This window comes from Apostichopus japonicus, chromosome 16 (genome assembly GCF_037975245.1).
Source record: "Apostichopus japonicus isolate 1M-3 chromosome 16, ASM3797524v1, whole genome shotgun sequence".
NCBI lineage: Eukaryota > Metazoa > Echinodermata > Holothuroidea > Aspidochirotida > Stichopodidae > Apostichopus > Apostichopus japonicus.
In genome coordinates this window covers 2704964-2729863 of record NC_092576.1, presented here as the reverse complement: position 1 = coordinate 2729863, position 24900 = coordinate 2704964, and the positions used below count along the sequence as shown (strand labels likewise).

The following is a 24900-nucleotide window of genomic DNA, read 5'->3' as shown; positions in this document are numbered from 1 at the left end:
GCAGTTTTACCAATTGTTGACGGATAGAGTGATAGACGCCGCACTGTAACAATAGCTCACACCAGCATGCTGGTATGAGCTAAAAATGGAGTTGTCGGTGTAAGGGGTAGGGTGAGGCGCACGTCCCCTCTGTAATCTTCGATCTGTCACTGGCTACCCTGTGTATATAATAGGGATCAGCGCTGTAATTATGACTGTTCCTCTTTCTCTTCCCGAGGTCTTGGCGTTTATCTTCTACTTCCTCCTTTTCTCCTTTTTCTCTCTTTCTTCTTTTTCTTTTCCCTTCCTTTTTCTCCTCCTTTTCTTTTTTCTCCCTCTTTTTCCCTTTTTTCTTCTCTTTTTTTCTCTCCTCTTTTCCTTACCCGGGGGGCGCGCGCCCCCCTGGATACGCGCCTGGTAACTATTAATTTACTATTTGTTATAGTGACACTATTCTGTATTATTAATCTCCGAACAATTCAGGCTTATTGCGGCTTACCATTTTCAAGTTTTCTTCTGAGTAATTTTACTTGATGATTTGTTATGTTATGTTAGTTTTTGTATAGCGCTTTATATGGCCCATCTCATAGCACTTTGAATCCCTGGTCATCAGGATGGCTGCTGAGAATCCAGCGCACACAGCTTAGTTACCTCACAGGTACCCATTTATACACCTGAATGGATAGGGGCAGTCGAGATAAAAGTGCCTTGCCCAAGGACACAACATAACAGGATTATATATAAAACAAAAGCATTAGCCACTCGGCCTCCACGCTCCTCTTGTTTTGCTTATTCTAAGCTATTTTTTCCTGTAAGTGCACGCCATTTTAGGATGGGAGGAGCAGAAGGGAGGGGCGGGGCAAGCACAACCGCGGTCCACCCCTCTAGTTTAGTGTGCATGATCATCATCCATACCCCCATGCATTGTTTCATGGACCGCTGGGCTATCATAGTCAAACCCGGTTACGGTGTAGCCCGTTACACCAACAGAATTGCCTGTAAGGTTTCATAATAGTATGTACGATTGTATGAAATATAAGTAAAGAAAGAGGCTTGAGACCACGACGTCAGTACCATTTGAAAAAACCTATTCTCTGGTCATTCTGTTTGCAAAAAGAATGATGATAATCTAAGAAATCAATTTAATTTTCCCTAGTTATAAAAACGTTTCATATCAGAATAATAATCTGATATATCAGAAAAATAATCTGATATACCAGATTAAGAAAATTGTCTTTCATGGCCCTAATGGGCTTTTGTACTACGTAGTTCACCAGCTAAAGGTCCGCTTGGTTAACGGGCTCGTGGGGGGTGGGGGGGCTGGGCGTATTCTGGTTTAGTTCGGGTAGTAACCTGGGTGAGGAATCTGTGCTGGTGTATTTGCGCGGGTAGAGTTTTCCCGGAGGTAATTGCTGGGGGTGGGGTTAATTGTCCTCGGGGGTATTTGTCCTCGTTGATGTATGTCCGGGGGTAGTTGTCCCGGGGGTAGTTGTCTGGGGGGTACTTATCCTCGGGGGTATTTGTCCTCGGTGGTGTATGTCCGGGGGGAATTTGTCTGGGGGGTAGTTGTCCTCGGAGGTATTTGTCCGGGGGGTGATTGTCTGGGGCGTACTTGTCCCGGGGGTATGAGTCCGGGGGATATATGTCCGGGGGGTATTTGTCCGGGGGGTATTTGTCCGGCAACCAATTTCCCGCTCTCTGTCTACAATAGAACAGAGTACATGGGAGTTTGATTGCAATTGTCTAGTTACTTTCAGGCAGTACGGTTTTTTGGACCAGTTTCTACCTAAATATCTTTATGGGTTCTCGCTTACCCTCCTGTAACTCCCGCCCATCATTTTCCACTCTGATCGACTTACTAGTAATTGTAAGGTAAAATTATGTGATAACATACACTTCTTGTCCTCTTCAAGAAGGACTTCCTCCTCCTACCGGTAGGCACGCATCAGCTCTTTTGCTTTGGTCTTCTTGGAACCGTTCTGGATTATCTTTGGTGCATATTTTTCTAAAGCAGTCTTCATTTCAACAACAACGTTCCTCCCTGTCAGCATTTCCAACTCATTGCGAAGCTGTATATGAAGATAAAAGTGAAATATATACCAAAATTAGACATGATTTGTTGAAAAGGCAGCCCATTGGACTCCCTCCAAGCCACACTGAAAAGGAATATCCACCTGACTGATTAATTAGAGATCAGTTTTCTACTCTGCTAAGGGGTCGCAGGGTTGCGTCAGAAGTCCAACTTGAAGCTCCCTCAGCAGGTCATTTGCAGAGCTGGGATGCACAGTGAAAGTCCTATTTATACTTCACTTCCTTAAATGGCGACGCAACGGCAAAATACGCCCATATCATAAACCTACTATAATATTTGTATATGAAGTACGCATATACTAACTGCTATGATAAAGATTCGCTAAACTGATACCATGCACGGAAAAGCTCGTCTATGGTGGCACGCGCGTGAGTGGTATAAAATTGGCTAGCGAAGAAATAGATAAAACTTGGGGCTAAACTAATTCTGAGCTCAGAATACAGTAACGCACTGGTGATATAGCCGGCAAATGTACGCTTAAACACCTTTGAAATACTTCTAAAGAAGCCTAATTTTAATAATATATCAAATGCTAGGGAGTTCGTATCTTAGTGACAAAATTTTACATGAATAGACTTGGCCACGGCACTGGTTGGAGAGAATGCTATGAGTGTGTGTTTGTTTATAACTTTATATACCGTGAAGTTAGTTCAAATGTAGAGGACCATTCCATTATTGCAAACCGCTCCATTGACCTGGGTGCCCCCAAATCAATGTAGGTAGAAATGTGATTCACTAAAGCCTAAGTATAATTAAAACTATAATCAGCCTTTATTTCACGTCTTTGTTTCCAATTACTGTGCAGTTATCAATTCTCATTATGGACAGGTTATTTCCAGACCTGATCGATCGTTATTGGTGGAATAATTAGTGGAATAAATTGGTGGAATAATAATAATTAATAACAATCCTAATAAATAATGATAATAATAATTAGTAGAATAAATAGTGAGGAATGTGTGTTTTTCGGCACTCTGAGTATTTTTTTATGAAATTAAAAATGTTGTTTTATTTCCATGGAGGGAATAACCAAAATATACTAGGTTGGGGTTATTTACAGCTTTATTAAGCAGCTTCAAAATGAGGTGGGCAAAAAATTATGTCGATGGTCTCTGTTCTGCGCAATGAGCATACAAAGGTCTGATTAGCCCAAGGGGTTAGTTGTAACATTTACTGCCAGGAATAGTTGGAGCATGCACACAAATTTGGTCATATTCACCTATAATCATAAAAAACATGCCAAAAACACTTAAAACTTAGACTGCAAGGTTAGCAGATGTTAAAATATTCTGATTCACCAATGTTGCCTAATTTCAATGGGCTGGGATGAAAAATGTCTCCAGAATTTTGGTAGCAAAGTTATATTCTCATTTACTTCCATATAGTGAGTCCGGCTTTAATATCATTTGATATATTATAGTAGGCATATACCAAGGTATCAATGTGTATAGTTGTGATAAGTTCTCATTTATTTCTTTTGAGCAAGAATCCATCTTTCAACTAACCCACCACCCGTTCCAACTAACCCCATAGGTGGGGTTAGTTGGAACGCCTATCACCGACACCTCACTGGATTATCTCCTGAAATATCAACAAGAGTAGTGGTTTTATGGGCTTCATTTGTGACACACGGCACACACCCTCTCACTGGATTATCTCCTGAACTATCAAGAATTGTAGCAGTTTTATGGACTGCCTATCCTAACAGGATAGGGCAGTGTTTGCTGAATTAATGTTGTTTCTGAAAATAGAGATTTTTGTGAAAAATGTTCCAACTAACGCCGCTCTCCCCACATACCCTATTCCAATACGAAGCAAACTTGCTAAATTGGGGAAGAAGAATAACACATCAGTGGTAATCCCTGGAATGTTTTATCCATTTTGGATAGCCTACTGTAGGCCTACATCTTCCTTTATTTTTTAGCTCGATTGTTTGTTAGCCTAGGTGGTCAACACATGGTCACGTACACCAATAAGCCTTATTCCGGATGACGTATATTGACGCGATCGCAATGCATTGTGGTATAAATTATGCCAAATTGTGGCCAGAGACATTTTGATTTAATTTTCCCTCAATTTTCTGCGTGTTAGTGATGCATTCATTCTTCATGAGCTCATCATAATGTATTCTTTTTATTATTCTATGGTTTCAATCTGTTGGTTGGACAAAAACATATTTAATGGATATTTTAAAGTTGACTAAAGTTGGAATGTTGTCTAAAAACTGACGTTTGCCCGTGTTTGAAGCACCCTCAGTAGCCTATATCTGGAATAAGGCTTAGGCTAGGACTATATAACAAGGTATCCGAATACTGCGGGTGCCCGAATACTGGGGACCTAACAATACGTTCCAATATTACCATAGCAACGTGTTCTAAAAGCGCTATGAACGAATAACAACTTAGCTACTTATTTTCAACCATAATATATGCAAAACAGGCTGGCTTTTCATCATCTTGACCAAATAAATCTAGATTTTTATGATAATTAGAAATTTTCATTTCCAAGAAATTTTTGAATGGAATTGTTGTAAATTTACTCCAAGTTCTGCTTCAATCTTAGTCTTTTTTGCCTAGTACACTGCATCTGCTTAATCAGGTGTAAGCTAAGTTTGTTATTTAGGCCCCCCTCCCCTGTTACCCTAAAATTCTGGTAAAAACGCTTATTTTTTTTTAAAGGATATTACCGTATCAATACTGAAGTGTAGGTTTAGCCTAGGTACTGTGTGCCTGTTCACAACCGCTTGTTCCATTAAGAACAGTAAACAGGTCTTTTTTAGCAAACGCTAACTTGGAAGTTGGACAGAACTGTCTTTTTAATAGCTCCATATTTTACAATTTCGACCATAAAGATTCATATCAGGATTGTGGGTTTGTGTATCAGATGCTAAAGGTTCGGTACAGACATCATCTGATTTTTTTTAAGGGATTTTGAAGAAATTTGTGCTGAAAAAGCTTAGGGGGGGCCTAGGCCTAGGTGCGCACTATACAGGCATCCCAATTCCCATGCTATAGTATAGGCTAGCCTAGGCCTACTCCATCGTATGTGGCTGAAACCCGGTTGAGCTGTGGCAGAGACAGTAAGGTTCTTGCTCTTTGAGACTATTATAATGTTATCGTGATTAATTAATTAAATGTCCGGTCTTCCTACAAATATGGCCTAGGCTAGGCCTATAGCCCTACAGAATTCTGTTGACTATAGAATGGGCCTAACGTTAGGCTATGCCCATACAATTATAAAGTAGGCCTAATATACGTTAGGCTAGCCTAAGCCGAATATTATTTGCTCAATGGACATTAATGTCGATGAAGGAATCGTTTGGTATTCACGTCTATTCACCAAGGGTCGACCCGATAACTTATTAGCAGGTCTGCGCTCAGTGCGCTGGAGTTGAATTTAATTTTCGGTCTACATGTTTCTAAATTAAAACTGAAAAACTCACCGCACCGGGGCTTCAACTTCTACTCGAACATGATCGACGGTCCGTGACGCAAGAACTGCACGCAATATGTACGTAGGTAGCACGTAGGTAACATACACAGTGCATATTGTGTACGTAAAGGCGGCCAAATTCGGTGCACTCACTATCCTATTACATGTAACATGAACGTTTGGTCAGACGGAACTTTGGAGCCCGCGAAAAGTGGTCGAAATTATTACGCAAATTCCACTCAATGCGTTGTATTCAAATAAACGATTTTGTTCACAAGTCAAAACAAATTCCATGGTAAAGTGAGAAAATGAGATTATTAACACTTCTATACACTTTATTATTCCCTTACAATTACATTTCCCGATGAAAATTGCCGAACTTGTTTATTCATAGATCATGTACACACTTGTGATAAGTACGATTAGAACCCCTATTCGTGCAATTAGGGGTTCTTTGTGGAACCATCTTGTACCCACAGAACCTTTTCTGTGTGGGTATGGAACCAAGAAGAAACGAATCAAGAACCTTTATGGGTTCTTCAAGGGCACATGGTTCTGACGAGAACCATTCTTCATTTCGAGAACCCCCTCTAGAACCCTTTTTTCTTAGAGTGTATGATGTAACTTGTCATTGGGCGCAGTATATAACTGCTGCCGACTGGAGGGATTGTCTCTGGGACATGTTATCATTGACCAGGGATAATAAAGCTTCTGTATAAATCGTTTTGAGACCTATCGCTGGTATAAACGCTATATAGAAAGCAAATATTATTACATATTATTATTATTTTCGGAATTTAACTGCGCACATGCAGGTACTGTCTGGTACGGTACCGGTATTGCACGATTTCAGTGCAGTACCAAGGAAGGCCAAACGAATTTTTGTCGTGCAACACTCATTTTCCTAAACTTTTTGGCACAAACCCGTTGCTAAGTGCATCAAGCAACATTTGCTTGCAAATAGAGGAATTGTCTCCCTCACGAGTTGGGCGATTTTGTTTTGCCCAACAGTTTTAGGCTTGTATTATCCCCTTAATGGATTAAAAACTTGTCGTTACAACTTTGCTGGTAGTAAGCATCACTTTGTTCTTTTGTAATTTACATATTTTTGCTTTCTTGAATAAATATTTTCGGCCTTCCAGAATAAATGTTCAATCCTTCATTCCTTTACAAAATTCCTATCAGTGCAAAGATAACGACTTTCCTTAATAATCTTAATTAGTCTTACGACATATCCATTTCAGTGATGTTTCCCACATCATCGGAATCGGTAGAAATCTTTTCAATAATTTTTTATGTGTTTTTTTTTTTAAACTAGCGTTCTTCTTCTGATCATCCATATTAATTCTAGACATCGAGGAGTGTTAAAATGATGCAAAAAATTACATATTTATATAATTACAATTTTATAGAATTACATTTTAATATATTACAAGTGAATGTTAGCTCAGTGGTCAACGCCGGTGCCTTTCAATCGTAAGGTCCCGAGTTCGAGTCACTCCAAGATTAATGTATGTCGTCCAGTTATAGAGTTGTTGACAATTGACAATTCATAATCACTGACGTTAAAATATGATTCTAAGAGACTGACTTCAGTCAGCTTGCGGCTTTGATTAGCCAATGATGGCTTCTTCGCGAGTTTCTGCTTGCAGGAGGATCTAAAATACATACATACATATTTCGGCGTGGACAACTACATTCAATATCGAGCTGAAATCAAAGTTGAAGTTAACACTCTCTAGAATATTTACGGCCACTAATGACCTTGACGCGCTCTGCATTACTATGACATTAATTTCGATTCAAGCATTTATTTTATTAATCAGAACAATACGTACTTACATGACCAATCTTCGTTGATTTTGCTAGACTCAGCCAAACATGGCAATAGCACAGTAGGCAAGAAATTAGGTGCCAGCGGTTTTGAGACTGTTGCCACTTTTATTGTGATACTGAAGTCACGCTGAAATATAACTGAGATTGAATCCAGCATTTCCTATTAAATTCTGGTTGACAGCATTCACCACTGATTACGTTCATTGCAGTGTCGCCCCCAGATCAAATTACACAAATTACTATTCGAAACCAACTGTAGGTTTCGCAATATATGATCAACTTTTCGTACAATTAATACATCTGTATTGATTGTTTTATCGTAGCAAACTAATTTCGCATTATTAATTTCGGCTTTGTTGCTTTTACTTTTGATAAACTGAATGTAAACATGTCGGTACCAGTTAATATCACGATTTAATATATTTCAAGTTTCGATTTATTAAGCGTTTTTAAATGTTTCTCTGCGGTGTACGAATGTCATGGATACGGTCTCAATGAAATTTCACTTTGACAGTCAATGCTAGTCAGTAAGGTGATTACATTTAATTAGTTTAGTTTAGTTTAGTAGAAAAAAAGGATCAGGAGGGACGCTTAAGACCCCATCAAGGACCCTATAATTGATAAGGAACTAAGATCTGTGAAGATTAATGTCTTACTATTAGTGTTTCCATCTTCTTGTAAACTTAGCCAGACCCAGAAAATTAAAACATTTCAGGTACATGGGTATCTTATATGCAAACACAGTCAGTGAAGGCATGTATAAACTCAGCTTGTCATCGATGGCAAACCAAACTAAGAGCTCGTAGTTGTGTAGTTCGTTCCACAACACGCATATCTTGCCATTTCCACTTATATCGCAGAATTGTACAGCTGTGCGCAACACAAGCCTGGATTTGCCCATCGACAATTGTATATTTGTGTATCACCAGCAAATCTAACAGCTTAAATGAGTCGCTCCTCCGATGATGGCACATAGTCTGACACCGGGATATTCATTTAAAGAAGAAGCAATGTAACTTAACCATTACTTGTGATAAACAAATAATCCCAAAATAGCTAATTTAAAACAGCTTTTCATTCTATAGGAAAAGAAAAGAAAACTTAAGTAAGTTTAAAGATGACATTATCGAACGAAGTTTGCATCGTATTACATTGGTTTTTTTATTTGACAAAATACTAATGTTATGAAATAGTGGTGAGATTTTGTATCCATTTTTTTAAAATTTTAAGGTCTTAATCACTTAATTAGTTGTTATGCTTTTATTACCATTACAGTTTTACATCGAACGCCAAAAGCGACAAAAATTAAGTACAAAGAAAACGTGTGAATCTAAGTCATTATGTGAATACAAAGCGACATAACGACATAGAACAGTAAAAGTCATTATCCGGAGTTTTCCACATTCCAGACAAGATACCCAGAGTCAAATTTTGGCAGAGTCATAACCAACCACTTTAACGATGAGACCTGCTGCCACTCACTTATTGCTCAGCATTAGAGAGAGAAAGAGACATGAAGTAGACAAGAAGGGAACATAGGCAACATATTCTGTGAATGTCAGTAGGCGAATCAAATGAAACGAGTGTCTAGCAAAAATGTCAGCATAAAACTACTGAACTTGTCAACTGATTTGATTGAAACCATTGAACGCTGTGTGCATATGCTGTGAATATAGAAATCAAGTAAAACGATTGTCTAGAAGAAATGCCAGCATAAAAATACATAACTTGTCAACTGATTTAATTAAGCCCTTCAAATGTTGCGTGCATATATATATATATATATATATATATATATATATATATATATATATATATATATATGCTATGTATGTTAGAAAACAAGCAAAACGCAACCATGTAGATATATTGAAAAGTTCACTTTTTTTATCGTACGTATGTCATATTTCAAATATCAACATACTGAAGTGCAGAAGGGATTGGCTTAAAAGATGTATGCCCCACTGGTCATAAAAGTATTTAAATTTGTGGATCCAAGGGCCCAAGTTCTACAAATTACCGTAGTTAAAGTTTGGATATACATATCAAACCAAACAAACAACACCAATATGTATTTGAATATATCAGAACTATCAATGTAGGCGAATAATGTTAACAGCCCATTATCGCCATTGAAAACATGCTAGAAGATGAGAATCGAAAAGCTAAGCTGAAATTGGTCTGTGACGGATCTAGGATATTCCGGTCGGGGTCTGCTACTGCGAGTGATAGGCCATGTACGGTCATGGGCAGACATAGGCATTGATAGCTATTCTGACTTTGGGAGTCTCCCCTGCCATTCAGTTCCTACGCCTATGATCATTAGTCTGTATTTCTACCCCTACCCCCATCGTACCCCTCCCCATCTCCTCCCCGAATATGCCACTGGGTATAAGGTCTCAGGATAATTCAGTTGTCCTGTTAACTCTCAGTCAATTGATCTTACTTCTCTGAAGTCTTGCTTATTGTCAGTGTATAGTATTTGTTATAGTCGCAGCTGTCTATTATTTTTGGTGAGTGCCAGTGTCCCAGAAAAGAGGGCAGTATTCCACAGTGTTTGCTTTAAAAAAAAATCCGATAACTTGATTGACTATGACTTTTTGAATTAGTTGGAATATTAATCATTAAATATTGTTCAGATTAAAACTGAAGGAAGCAGACATTGAAAAAAGATGTAGAATGGAAACGACAGAAATCCAACCAACTGAAACAGATCTGTTGAAAATATCTTTGTGCGGCTTACGAAAGGTACTTACTGTTATCTGTTTTATTACAGTTTTATGAATTGATTACTTATATGGTGTAGCTTGGAATGCGTACCTGCATGGTTACACGATGGTTATTACATGATGATGTTAGGATGACATTGGCTGTTTCAATACCCAGAAGTTTGTACTTGGTGTAAAAGTTAATGGTCTATCATGATGGAAACGTGTACAGTACATGGTACATGATTGTATGATACCAACATGCCCAAGTGATTTATAAAAGATTTGACTACATGTTGACCATCCTCTAAAATTAAACATAAACAATCAAATGTTTCTTGGATTGGAATACATGTTTTTCATCAACATATATGTGAAGACCATATTGAAGCAAGGTGCCCCAAATGTCTTTGCTACCATCTGATACATCCTTTGGATTGTTAACTTTTTATTTATATTAATATTTATAGCATAATTATGCTATCAAACAGTTAGGCTAGTCTAATGGCACTGGTACATGCAACAGAACACGAAAGGTAAAATTTCAGATGTGGAAGTCTACAATTTGGAACTTGAATTTCTATGACTAATAGGTGCAGACAAGTTCAAAATGTCACACAATGAATGGGACTGAATCAGACATCTACCTCCACAATATAACACTAGCTCTCACTACATGATTTGGGAGCCTGATATTAAACCTGCTTAATGAGTTCCTCATCTATACAGTGTTGTGGCAGTGATTATAAACATATCAGTTACAGACACAGTGCAGATACAGTGACTGTATCTCTAAAGCACAGTAAACTGTGCTCCGTAATACTGTAAACATTGATGGAATCAAACTTATGTGATATATTAAGAGTTCTTTTAACCTTACTGTTTGCATTCAAATTACATCTAGCTTTCCATTTCTGTATAACTGCATTGCTCCCATCCAATAATTCAATAATACAGATAACACTGCATTTGTTCAGTATTTATATACATAACTTCCAGTTTTGCTGAAACACAGAAAACACCAGACCCAGTCCAGGGTATTTTCACTTGACATAGCATCACTGCCCTTCTCTTGTAAACCAGCTGTAACAGATAATGTAGTATGAGGTATATATGCTCAGTGGAGTGGCTGCTGCGTGTTAATACCTTGCACAGATAATTTTTGAGTCTAATAATCCATAAGCTACAGTATGCCATGTCCTGTAACTGCATATATGCATCAAGGTTTGTTTTAGCCTGCTCACTGTGATTAATTGTCTGATGTTTTGCAAATTTTCAGAGAAGTTGAAGTCCACAGCATAGATATACGCAGAGAAATACTTTAAATGGGTGTGGGACGTGTCAATGGAATACACTGGGTAAATAAGGTAACATCGCATTCTATCATATTCTGATGCTTCCATGGAAGATCTACTATGGTAACTACAGGAGCCAGTGCTACCCACCAATTACGGAGAATAAGGTATTTTGTCAGTGTTTTTCTTTGCCAGGCGACAAATGGTTTATTATGCAATATGCCTTCCTCCCCACCTTTCTTCCCCTATGATTGTCTAAAAGTACAATGTAACAACCTAGAAGCACGACCTTTTGCTGAACTGGAAATGCTCTTGAGGTGAACAGTGTATCTACCTGTAAATTACATCTCCATTAATATTTCTTTTAGAACACTGTACATGTATTGTTACAATATGTTATGTGGTTTACAAATCCTGATGAGCAGATTTGGCAAATTGCCGTGCTTTATTCGTAGCAATTTAACAGTTGTACTGGATTGACAATAAACAGTTTAACATGTTCTCCTCAGACCTGGAATAAATTGGGATATGTAATGAGGGTCAGTTTGGGAGGAATCTTCCGATTTAACTAAAAGTACTCTTAATCACCGACTTTTCAGAGCCAGGGGCGAAAATGCCTATTCCGCTCACTCTTCTCAGGACGATGTTGTTGCAGGTAGGAAAAGCCAGACCATATCTTCTGTGATAAGAGATACCAGTTAATTCTGGAAAAATCCCAAATGCACCCACACTGGGAGCGTTGTTGCAGACTTAGTCCGGTTACTGCATACACTGTATGCAATATATTTATGAACCTAAAATGATGACTGCATGTTATTCTGTTTTTCGTATATTGTGACGACTACAGAAAGTATCATTTTGGATTTAAAAGAAAAATCGTATTACCTAAGGTGACATAACCTATTAGATTCTATATCAATCCGACCCAAGTGTTTGCCTTCAGGAAAAGTGCACAAAAAGGCAGGAGAATCTATTTTGATACAGTATGTAACCAATCAGGGGTCTTGTGAAGCTGCGGCACGACTCTCTCCTGTGAAGTCGCGGCAGAGCTCATTTGCATGTGAAAAGTGAAGCCACAGTGGCGTTGCAGCAACTTCACAGACAGGTCGCAGGAACTGTTCGTAGCAGGCAGGACGTTTTAGTAAGGGACTGCAGGTATTAATTTTATGAAACTGGAAACAAGTTTAATCCATTGTGCAAGTTTGTCGCCATCAGGATCGGTTTGACAATGCATACTTAAGTACTACAAGTACTACAAGTTATCACTACTCCTATTAGTTATGATTGCAGCATAATATTGCTGTACATGTTGGCCTACTGTATCACTGAAATACACTGATTTCTTAATAATGTGATCACATACATTAGATCTCAAACTCCTCTTTTAAACATAATACTGTAGTTTATGGTTCTTGGATAATAATTCTGGTTTTCTTGAATAAAACCAAATCAAGCTACCAACTTAAATGTAATGTTTGGTTCCTTAATTTCAGAAAAGGATATTACAATATGTATTCACCCTGTTTTCGGATCATATATAAGTTTGTTCTATCTTCGATTTGTTACCCTCTGCCTCCTCTCACGATAATGGATGAAAATTTTTGAAGAACCTTTACCATTTTGCATCCAGTAGTAATGATATAGGATCAGCTATTGTAAATTTGTACACTACATCATTTATACTCAGAAGATACCACTTGGATAGAAATTTAGAATGCGACACATGTGGTCAAGCCATTTAGCATGTTTAAGTGCTAAACTTTATCACAGATGTTAGTTACAACTGCAGCATACTCTTCATGTGGGCCTATCACATACAATATACGCTGATTTGTTAATCAGGCGACAAATACAGTGGATCTCAAATAGTGTATCATTGTATTAATCATTGTACTGTAAAATCAGACCTTGTAAGCAAACTTTATGTTGGTTTTGGTTTTGTGATGAAATACTATAATTTATTGATTTATTGGTTCCAGTCTAACATTGTAAATGGCTTTTAAAAATTCAAATAGTGTATTCACTTTGTTATGCATTTTAAAATAGAAAATGTCTCAACTGACAAACATTTGTTTTATATTTTAAATATGTAAAGTTTCGGAATAAAAGGTGGAACAGTAGTTTGGGTGAAGATGAGGTGGAGAAGGGGTTAGAGTGGGGTGGGAGGGGGGGGGGGAGGGAAGGCCAGTTCAATGGTAACCTGCTGTTGCATGTCACTAATGTATAATGAGTCAAATCATTATATTCCCTTTAGGTTCCCTGTAGTGACATGTGTCCAGGGACATTTCCATGCCAGGGATTTTAAAATTAGAGGAGGGGATATGCAAATTGTGTATTTTGCTATTATTCAAGTTTGTTTACTCCTCTCCTTTGGTATCGAGAATGTTGTAAATGTGCCTCCTTGCACCCAACCACTGTAAATGAAAAACAACTGTAGTATGAGTTAATGGATTGTTTAGTGTGTCTTATTGCGTTGGGAACCCTTATAGCCATGTCCTTTGTATTTTAAAGTTAACATGTCAGTATACTGCTTGTGTAGTTCATTACTGGATCCAGATCCAGGAAGCTGTTTTATTTAGGAGATGAATTAAAAAAAAGTCTTTTGTGGTTCTTTACTCAGAGAACACGGCAAATGGTATACCTGCCTGCATTCTTAGCAATAGCCTATTTTGATAAAGTTACAAGAATTGTTAATGTCACCCTAAGTGTTGTTTTCATATTGTGTATCCTAATGGTCCTAAGCAAGTATGAAGGAGAAAATTATTTCATAATGCTAAATGTCCCACAAACCTGGACCTAACCCCCTCCCCCTTCCAATAAATCAATAAATTGGCACAGGTTGAAAAATCATTAACATTTTCTTAATATAAGGGTTTCAGCATGGTATACGTACTTGAAAATTACCCGGCTCTGCCATTTAGAATATAACTGTACTATTATGGTTTTTGGGCGTGTTCAGGCTCATTTTTAAAGTTGATATTTTGTAGACCATTCTAAATAATACGAGTGAGTGAAACTCCTATTTGCCATGTTCTGTTTCTCAGTTACACAACTTTATTATATAATTCTTTAACAGCGCCAGTGCTAAGAGTACTCAAGTCCAGATTGTGGACTTGAATCCGCTCTCCTGCAGGAGGACTCGGGTTAAGATGGACCCTGTCCAGTTGAGTCTGCTGGGATTGTCACTTCTGGAAAGAAAACAATTGTTTCTTTATAATTATACTCAATATTATTTGAAATTTGCTGCTGCAATATCAGCTGTTCAAGAAAAATGTTTTGCAGCCACTGCAGTCATGTATGTACAGATTTTAATTTTCTACAGGCCTAAACACCAAATGTCCATGCTTGATCTGGGGCTTGCCCACCTGGGAAAGAAATGGGAGCTCGGACACCGGATTCAATTCCACAAAGATGAATGCACCCTTGGTACAACTTTATATCACTCATCAACAGTTATTTGAGTCCCCCTCCATTTAAACAATAACGTCTGGTAAAACTGCATGTTATTAGCATTGCTTGATCCTTTATACTTTGATAATATGTTTTCAGAAGCAAAAAGGTATATGGCGGTGGTCGGTGGAGGGTGTTACACTCCTAGGGTGAGCAGGGATTCCGTCCTAGAATGTTAGATATTCGATTGAGGGGCCCATTTAATGATTACAAATTTACAAGGGGCCTTAAACAGTAGACATAAGTGACGTAATTACTGGACTTATCGCCTATTTTGCTGGGCCCGACAGCAGAATCAAGAAAGTGCACATCTGGATATACAGATAGATGTCCGTTTGGTTTAATGATTGCACCGTTAATATCAATATTATGCTTTGGCAGATGGGTGTATACTTGTCACTGCCCCCCCCCTGGGGTCCGGGCCCTGTGAGGCCGCACTGGCATAGGTATGTCACTGATAATGGTGAACAGTGCTTATATACCAACATAACCAGCCTATCAGATATTCTCGAAAACTGTTGGTAACATGACGGAAATGTTATAAAATGAATTTCAATAACGAAGTGTTGACCAAGATAGGGCAGGGCTCCAAAATAACTTCTACGTTGCCTGTTTTTGGATCCTTCCTTTATCGGAGACGAACTCTTGTCAGTTTAGGCACTCCCTCGTACCCCCCCCCCCTCCCTCTTCAAAAGTTGAACAGTGCATTTCCATACTTGAAAGAATCAACCACGATGTGATTGGTCCATGATTACACATCGGATATCACCATTTCCCAGTAAGGATTGCTTGGTGTAGTTTTCTACGGAGTTTCAACTAATCTATAGATAACCGGGACTTCCTGGAGCGCTGGTCTTAGTGAACAATAGTGAAAGAAAAGATTGGCTAGCTTGATGTCTAGCGCAAGTATGATACCGTGGTACCATATAAGCGCCGTAACTTTCTTGTAAGAAAGTTTTGGTATCCAGCATAAAGCATACTGTCAATTGTCTCCAATGATTGCTTCATGTTAGCAATTTACTGCAACTATACCCAACAAATGCTATAAGGAATTCTTCAATCACACTGACCACATTTTCACGAGTAATACTTTCAATGCTACAGCCATGCTTGGAAGGCCGTATAGTTATACACTTCTTAGTTAAGAAACTTTTCATAGATCATTTAAAAAATCATTGTGGGAAAACAATGCATATGTGTTGATTTGCAGGCTAAAATAAATAAATTTAGCTAATAAGTGGTAAATATAATTAATTATGCAGCTTGCGTATAAATCAATTCGCGGATTGTTTAAAGTCTTACCATATAAGTGACTGAAGGCATGCATAATATACGTAATAACAGAAAATATAATATGTCCTTATAGTATAGGGCGCGTTGCAGTTTTAGGTTTAATGCGTAATGAACGTGTACCTGCAGGGAACCGACTGAAACGGGTACCCAAAAGCATATATTGGATTTTTCCCTCGGGCCAACGCTATAATGAACAGTGTGCGCTTTGGTGTCAGTATACACAAAAGTCTTCCATCTTAATATTTTCTCATCATTTTGGGAAATAATTCCACCCGTGGAAGACTTGATCGTATCGAATATTTACTTGTTATTCAGGCTTCCAGTCTGATGTCATTCTCTGCAAAAGAACTATACATGGTAGATTTGTAATTTTAACTCAGCTTTCCACAGTTTGTTTGTGAAATACGTCATTTGAGAATGACCTATATTTTTGGAGCCGATTCCAATTTCTGCTATACCACGTTTCTCTGTGATTCGTCGATTGTAAACAAGTTGCAGGTCGTTCTCTTATCGTATGGGTGCAATTGTCGGGAGCAATTTGGGGTCATCACATTCAAACGTGATATTGACAACATTTTAGGAGATTTAGAAGAGGAACACTTAAAAAAAACCTCATTTCCGTTCTATTATTGCATGAATGAAAACTATACGAAGCGCATATACTGTTGGTTCTTTGTTTTTGCAATGGGGCATATTTTATCCCTAGTACTAAATACGACGATCTTTTGGAAATTATAACTTCGTCAGAGTGTTTTCACTTTGAAGGAAATTTCCAGAAATACGACAATATCGGGAAATATTTCGCCCTACAGTAAACTAAGGGCTAACAACCGTTGAAATCAGTCCATTTCGGGGGAAAGATAAAAAACATGTTCATCATATCTTACAAGGATAACATTAGTTCATTACATGTTACAATGACAATCATCCGACAAACCTCAATACAGATTTGAATTCTGGTTTAAAGATACCACAAAGACATCTCTGCATTTTACGTTATAGGCTATTCAAAAATACACCTGAGCGTAAATTACAGGCTTTTGACATTTCAAATTTATTTCAAACTTTAATCATTGTTTAATAAATTCGATAAAAAACATTATCTTTATGTCTTATTTTAAAACAAGTTCACAACTTTCTAACATAGTATAACATTATGTCTGTGGTATGAAGGAACATAGGTCAAGGATAAAGAGATGGGAGGAAGGGAAATGACATAGTTATCCCGCCTAGGTCTTATATTCTTCCAACAGACAAGTAGATAAACTGCTCAGAAATACTGCCAACCAAAACAGATGTCTCAAAAAGAAGCTTAGCATCAGAACTCTACAGCGTTGCTGCTTTTTAAAAAAAAAATGTCCTCCTTATGCCTGTTTGCAAATCTAGTATTTTTTACTCTATGGCCAATCGTTTTCTCTTATCGTGACTCGTTGACTGACAACTAAAGGCCATGTAGGCTAATTAGATGTCTATTCGATTGCCCCCATGCCTGACAACTAGTATTTTTTTACTCTAAACATATATTCACACCCTTATCAAAATCACACTAGCGTTAACAAAAAAACTTGCTATTGCGGACATGAGTACCCGCAAACTAGAAAAAAAGTTCAACATATCAACCTGTCAGAGATAGTACGCACCAATTGACTTCAGTGTAGAACGATCGTGCATATGAATGCAATAAATGCGTAATAAATTTATTGAAAATATGGCAGTTCAAGGCCCGAGTAACGAACTAATTTCGCACAGGATTACATATATAGTAGCACAATAAGACATACAGATTGACAGATGTTGGCTGCATTCATTCACTTTGCACAATTATAGTGTGCTATATGTTGAGCATCCGCCAGACTAGTATAGTTCCTTAGACGAAGATGACACATGCGACACTTAAAATGGATGATATTAATATAGTCATTTGTCGTTTCCTTCCGTTCTGAATGCTGGTCATGTTTGTTTGGTTGTTTATTTATATCCAGTTCTTTTCCACGGGTGACATCACGCGGTAAACACAACAGAATGTGTGCAACATTCTCACCTCCAAAGATATATGTTGTTCATCAGATTTTCTTCATCTTAAAAGCACATTGTCGAGTGTTAGCTCAGTGGTTAACGCCGGTGCTTTTCAATCATAAGGTCCCCGGTTCGAGTCACTCCCAGATTAATGTATGTCGTCTAGTTACAGAGTTGTTGACAATTAACAATTCATAATCATGGACGTTAAATATGAATCTAAGATACTGACTTCGGTCAGCTTGCGGCTTTGATAAGCCAATGAGGCTTCTTCGCGGGTTCCTGCTTGCAGGAGGATCTAAAATACATACATAGGCCTACATTCATATATAGAGACAGAACAGACAGACAGATACACGGAAATATGTCTTTTTTTTTTTTACTTCTAACCGATGGCAAGACGCATGCAGTATTCTAATAGTCATCGGTTTTGCTCTTCATGATATCTGAAAGTGAGCTACACGATACAGTAAACATAATGAGTATCGCTCCACTGATGCTGATTGGATCGACAGCCTCTCCAAACACTGTCACCTGAAGTAAATAAGAAACAGCAACTGATAAAGTGATAAACATCGCAAACACTCTCACCTGCTCGAGCTCCACCGATTTCACGGCGACTAAATACTGAGCAGTACTAGTTGTTAGAAAGAGAACCAACATGACGATTTCCGTTAAAGTGCCAGGTATTCTCCAAGCGGATTCCAGTGACGTCCAAAGACCCGACAGAACCATCCCAAGCATACCTTGAAAGACTAACATTGAGTAACAACAAAGTGTATCTCTCTCGGCGAGCTTTCTGATAAAAATGGGCCAAATGGAACTAAATACAGCGCCACTCAGCGCGATAACTGCTCCAATGTTCTTGTTGATACCACATGACTCGCAATCAGACATAAATATAAAAGTTGGTTTTGCAACAAGGAAAACACCAACAAAATCCATTATGACTAGCAAAAATGTAAGGCAGTGCACAGAATCACCAAGAACAACATACCCAACCATCACGGTGAGAATCAGACCACCTCCAAACTCTACCGCTGTGGAATCACCAACTCCGATGTACATGAAGCTCAATATACCAAATGCGTGCGGCATGATGCCGCACACCGTGGCAAATATATAATAAACCGTATCGCGACTGGTACAACTTCTTGACTTTTCCCAATCTATGAATGGAAGTACAACCACTAAGGCCAAAGATCGAGTGAACATCATCCATGAAGGTTGACTTGTGAAGGTTAACGCTTTTGCCAAATTCGTTTGGCATGTCAAGAAAATACCACAAAGCAGGCAGAAAATTAAACCCTTATACGTCTGAAATGTTTGCATTGCCTTCGTGTTCATTTTCAGGCGGATCCTTAGGACAATATATGTCATCAATTGGTAACTGCAACGTCAAATATATAGTATATATTTCTTCAATCCTTTAGTTGGACTAGAAAACAATCTCAGTATAAGTTGGTCATCCTGTTAGCAAACGCAATATTAATAGTCTCATATACTTGTTATTGTTATCGACCAGGCAATAGTCCTTCTTTGTGCCGATTTGTAAGTTATTTCCAGGCACTTGCTGCAAAAGAAGAAAAGAAGAAGTTCTAACGTGTGCATGAGAACTCAAATTGAATGTATATACTTAATATGTTGCATGAGTGAAGATCATAAACATTGTCATAAACAGGTCAGTAATGTAAATCAGCATCATAATATCATTCGAAAAGTTGCAACACATATGAAAGATCCAATTAAAGAGGAAGAGGAGGAGAGGAAGTTATTTGCTAGAAAGGGATTTGAACCAATGACTTCAGGAGCACAATGCCATGCATTCTAGGCACGGATGCATATATTGTATAAGGGTTATATGCTATCCCCCCCCCCCTTCACACCTCCCAACCCAACACACCTCTTCCAACAGTGGCGGAGATTTCTTGTCAGAAGTGGGGGGGTTGCAGGCCATTGATGAAATAAAAAGTCATAACTGCTGGCTCACTATCTAATTTTTTGGCAAATATTGCCTCCCAGATTGCAGTAAATGGCACTGCCCAGGCCTTGAAAAGCTGCATTTAACCAGGGGCGTATGCAGGATTTTCTAACCCTGGGTGCGCGTATTACTATCTAAGCGGAGCGCCACCATTGGTTGGCGCGCAGCGTACAAGCAAATTTCTGGTTTTGGTACCCCCAGATCACCGGAAATGGCACTTCTCGGGCTTGAAACTTACCAACCATATGTACACTTTTGCCTGAGAATCAAGTTTTTCCAAATACTTTTTTCTCATCTATAACCTTTTTGAAGATTGTCACCAGTCACACATCATGTTCGACTTCATCACATATCCTGTGGATCATTGCTTTTGTAGGTGATTCTTCATCGCGGCCCACAATATCCGTCAGCCCACTGTTCAGAATTTGAAAATTCACAATTCTCGTGAATAAATTCACTTCAAAACATACCCATAATGTTGCACAAAATATCATCTACGGACAACCGATATAGAAAAACCTCCTTCAAACCCTAACAGACGGGTCAAAATTGCACGAGTATGATGAAGTATGATGAAGAATGTTGGTTAGGGAATTTTCGAAAATTCAGACGGCTACTAAAAAATTTCGTTGAAGGAAATAAAAATATACCAGATACTTCCGAAACCGAACCCTACACACATCGACAGTTTTGAGCATGGACGCAGATCAGTCTTGGATAATGGTGGGCACGTGTGTTTGTTCTATGACACTATCTAAGGCTGCGGAGCGCGACCATGGGTTCGCGCGTAGCGTACGATTTTTTGGGCAAGTATACCTCCCAGATCGCCGGAAATAACACTTCCCAGACCTAATGATGCTCCTAAACCTCCTTAAGTTTTAGATCTCATGGCTTAGAAATTTAGTTTGGAGAATACATGGGCGTCTGCAGAAAGAGAATCAGGGGACAAATAATCCAAGTAGACTTTGTATATACGATGGGTCTGGGGTCCTCTCCCAGAAAACAAATATAGACTGCCGCAAATCCGATTTCCGTCCTATATTTAACAACTGTGGATAAAATACAATAAAATGAGAACTGCTGCATGTCATTTGCACAATGCTGGATCAAACTGCGCCAAAGTTCAATACAGGGGAACTTGAAATGCAGCTCTTGGTCAAGACAAATTGGTGGGGACACGGTATATCATGTCCCCACTACTGAAAAAGTTGGTGGGGACGCATCCTGCTGTCCTCACCAGGATCTGCGCCCATGGTTTGGAGGCTGTTTATCGTGGAACGCCATTTTCATGCTCACTGATATGATGTGATATCTGCTGTTTGCTTTACAAATTCGAATAATTTTGTCACTGTTCCTCTTTCTCTTCCCGTTTTCTTGCCGTATTTTCTACTCCATCCTTCTCCTTTTCTCTCTTTCTTCTTTTTTTTTTCCTTCCTTCACCTTTGAAGTTGGCAAGTGTATACAGTTCCAAAGCTATTCAACAGCAACAAAACGTTATTTTGTGTATGTCTGTTGTGGGGTGAAGTTAGCGCTATGAGCTACAAGTTCCAATGCGCAAGGTGGGGGAAAGGGGCTAGAAATAATGTGTGGGTCAATTCTAACTCGGTTTTCGGTCGTTAATTGTTGATGTAGCCTACTAGGTAAAAGGTTGAAATGACTTTAACAATTTCAAATTTAATAATTTGATTTATTATGCCATTTGGAGCACATAACATAGGCTATAACAGAACATTACTGGCAAAAACTAGGGGGGGTTGATTGTGTGGGCCAACCCCCCCTCTTCAAAAAGTGGGGGGGTTAAAACCCCCCCAACCCCCCCTGTTTCTCCGCCACTGTCTTCCAACCCCCGCTTAAATACTGTCTGGCAACTGAAATCTCGAAAACCAAACAAACACGATTTACTTAAATTTAGGGGTAATAGTCAACTCGTTTTATAATACCAGATTTCGCGATATGTTGAACCTATCCAGCTGCTTGCGCGGACTGAACCAGAACTCTAGCGAATGCAGAAACAGCTTATAATGATATTGTTGCGATCCACGTTCCTACATAACAATGACTATACAAAGGACAAGTTGCGATAGCACGACAACGTTCATCACAATAACATCAACATTAAACCATACACATGAGGTCAGTTACATGCTCATAAACATGTACTATATGACACAAAACCTTTGTTGCGTCTAGGCATTGAATAAAGGGTGATCAAAAATGATCCGATTTTAAAAGCATATACTGATTTTGGCAAAAGTCAATGAAACGTAAGCAGTGTTGGAGAACAACACATTAAAGACTATATAACTAGGCCGTTTACTTGCTCCTATATTCTGGCCGTTAATGTTAACTAAAATATAAATGGCACAGAGATTAAAATAAATTCGGATCCAAGTGCGAGAAAATGTTTGCAAAAATACTGAAAGCATTACATGCCTAACAACATTATTTGCAAATACAAATTTTCCAATCCTGATAACATTTGTACCGACCCAGTGTGTATGTTACCATTAGTCACTATATATATATATATCTCCACGAATGATTCTTTTAAAAACATGACAATTCATACGGCCTACCCTTATACGATTGGTATACAACCATATGGAAGCCTATCGGCCAAACATATCACGCTCTTTACACGATAACGAAAACAGTTTCCAGCTATCGGAGTAGTGGAAACGAATGTGTGCACAATGAATCCGGAAGATTACACATATGGAAGTCGTGGAATTGTTTTAGCCGTCTACAGCCAAGCACATCATCAGAATTAAAAAAAAATATGTTTAGCCAGAAAATGTTCGCAACTGTTGTTAAACCCCGCATTGCACTCAATAATTCTTTGACTTTGATTTTTATATTAGTGCAAAAACAATGGCTTTTTTAGTTTGTTTCTGTCTTTTTCTTAAACTTGTTTACAAACGCAATTACATGTAAACGGCGGACGTTAAAGACCTTTAACACTAGTTTCGCCCCTAGCTGAAACTAATCATCGACTATGACTTGTTGACCCGCTGTTGTGATATCTTGTGATGTGTAGGATAAGCGACAGTTACCCAAATGATTTGCCAAAAGACGAAAAAATGCTCAGTGGTTCTATTTTCTCTTGCTTTAAAATGTCTTAGAGGGAATATCTGAATGTGGTGGCGGCAGCCATTTCCAATTTTAATCTTGCTCCACCTCCGTATGCCCAGTCGATTCTTCATAACAAAAAACAAAGTTATACGCTACCAGACCCCTACATGAGAGTCGGCGCTAATGAGCACATGGCAGTATAAAAAAATGGCAGCAAAAAAAAAACAATCATTCCTCTCTGTCCCTACAAGGAAGGTTCAGGCCGTTTCCTAAGGACTGATAAATATCTGAAACCGATGCTTCCAGGGGCGTCCCTACAAAACATTATTCCCCTTTGTTGGTACATTCCATCCCCTACCCTACCCTACAAGAGACAGCCTAACCTCATACACCTGCGTTCCTTCGAACAACTTCGTTTTAACACTCCGTCCCCTCCCCCTCCCCCATCCCATGTAAATTCTTCAAAAGGAAATAGTTCCATCCCACCTATACGTTTTTATGGCTACATGATGTTTAAGCTGTTGAACAAATAAAATAAATACACTTACATCGATATCTTATTTGTTTTACTTTCGGTTGAAAACCCATGAAGTTCCAAACTGACAAACGGCAACTCGTTTGTGGATGTGTCAAGCACACAAATCGCAAATGCATACTATAGGGCTCTTGCATGTGTGATTAAGCTATAGGGAGTGATTGGCGAAGAATTATGAGTAGTTTTGATACTTTATATTTTATTTATTTTTAAATTTAAACTACGTAATGTATTTCATTGCATGGCGGGCTGAGCAAGCACACACACACACACACACGAAATACCCTCCATCATCGCCGTTTTCCGTTAACAGAGTTTATCGTCATGACAATCACATATAGAATTTTGATAGAAAATTTGGTAGTTCTTACCTGATCAATCTTCGTTGACGTAACTGGTTTCCACTAAAAATGCAATTCACACAACAGAGCAATGATAGCCCAGGCTACTACAGCATGCAGCTCGTTACTTTGAAGTCTGGGGGGCAAAAATTAAAATCGACGAAAGATGGATTGTTGAAATGTGACGGTATCAATCCATTGGAAAAGCTACTGGTAACCTGTTATTCCCATGGCGACCATAACTCATGACAGATGGAGGTATAACATCCGGTTGAGCTGAGAGACTGGTCTTTTCACAAAACAATAAGCCATGAAATAGTTCCTTCTATTACATTATCTAGTTGCTTTATCCAGTTCCTGATAACAGATACTACGTTGATCTCAAGATTCCATTACAAAATAGCAATAGGCTACGAACGGTCGGCTTTGTTATTGTAATGTAGCCTTTATCCTTCTATTATAATAGCGTAATCGAAAATCTCTGAAATATTTTCTGTAACGTACGTGTCGAATAAAATATTATTCAAATTAGGATTTTTTGCATATAAATCTAACCTACTACACACTGCGCATACCTACATGATTTAAACTTTTGATGCGTCAATGATGCGTACAGTACATTAAGTGACTATAGTCACGTGGTTAAATAGGTATCAAAACTTTATACTTACGATGTATATATGGCTGATCACACGAAGTATACGGTAGTCAGCTCAAACAGAACCTGAACAGAATATAGAAGCCGATCTAAACTATATACACAATTGTGATAATAAACTTGAAAAGCAAAAAAAAACCCTTCATCCCGAGTGATGTAAACAGTGCACTGAATCTTTATGAAAGGGTCAGATGCGAATGATGTATATTATC

General features: G+C 38.4%; 1 protein-coding gene and 1 long non-coding RNA gene across 19 annotated transcripts in view; both read right to left on the bottom strand.

Moving 5' to 3' along the window:
- Nucleotides 1-7757, bottom strand: part of LOC139982077 (uncharacterized) — a 38785-nt gene extending 31028 nt beyond the window's left edge. For 12 of the 18 annotated variants that reach the window (XR_011797965.1, XR_011797963.1, XR_011797968.1 and 9 more), the window contains exon 1: nucleotides 1874-7339. Coding sequence is in view for 1 of the 18 variants with exons in the window: in XM_071994607.1 (XP_071850708.1) it covers nucleotides 1839-1871 (33 nt within the window). In the remaining 17 variants the exon portion in view is untranslated. The other 6 variants (XM_071994607.1, XM_071994611.1, XR_011797972.1 and 3 more) reach the window with 5 other exon arrangements.
- Nucleotides 7758-17436: 9679 nt separating this feature from the next.
- LOC139982079 (uncharacterized) lies at nucleotides 17437-24391 on the bottom strand. Its single transcript, XR_011797976.1, has 2 exons — nucleotides 24061-24391; nucleotides 17437-19674 (listed from the first exon to the last, which is right to left on the bottom strand). It is a non-coding gene; the product is annotated as an uncharacterized lncRNA (long non-coding RNA).
- Nucleotides 24392-24900: the final 509 nt, after the last annotated feature.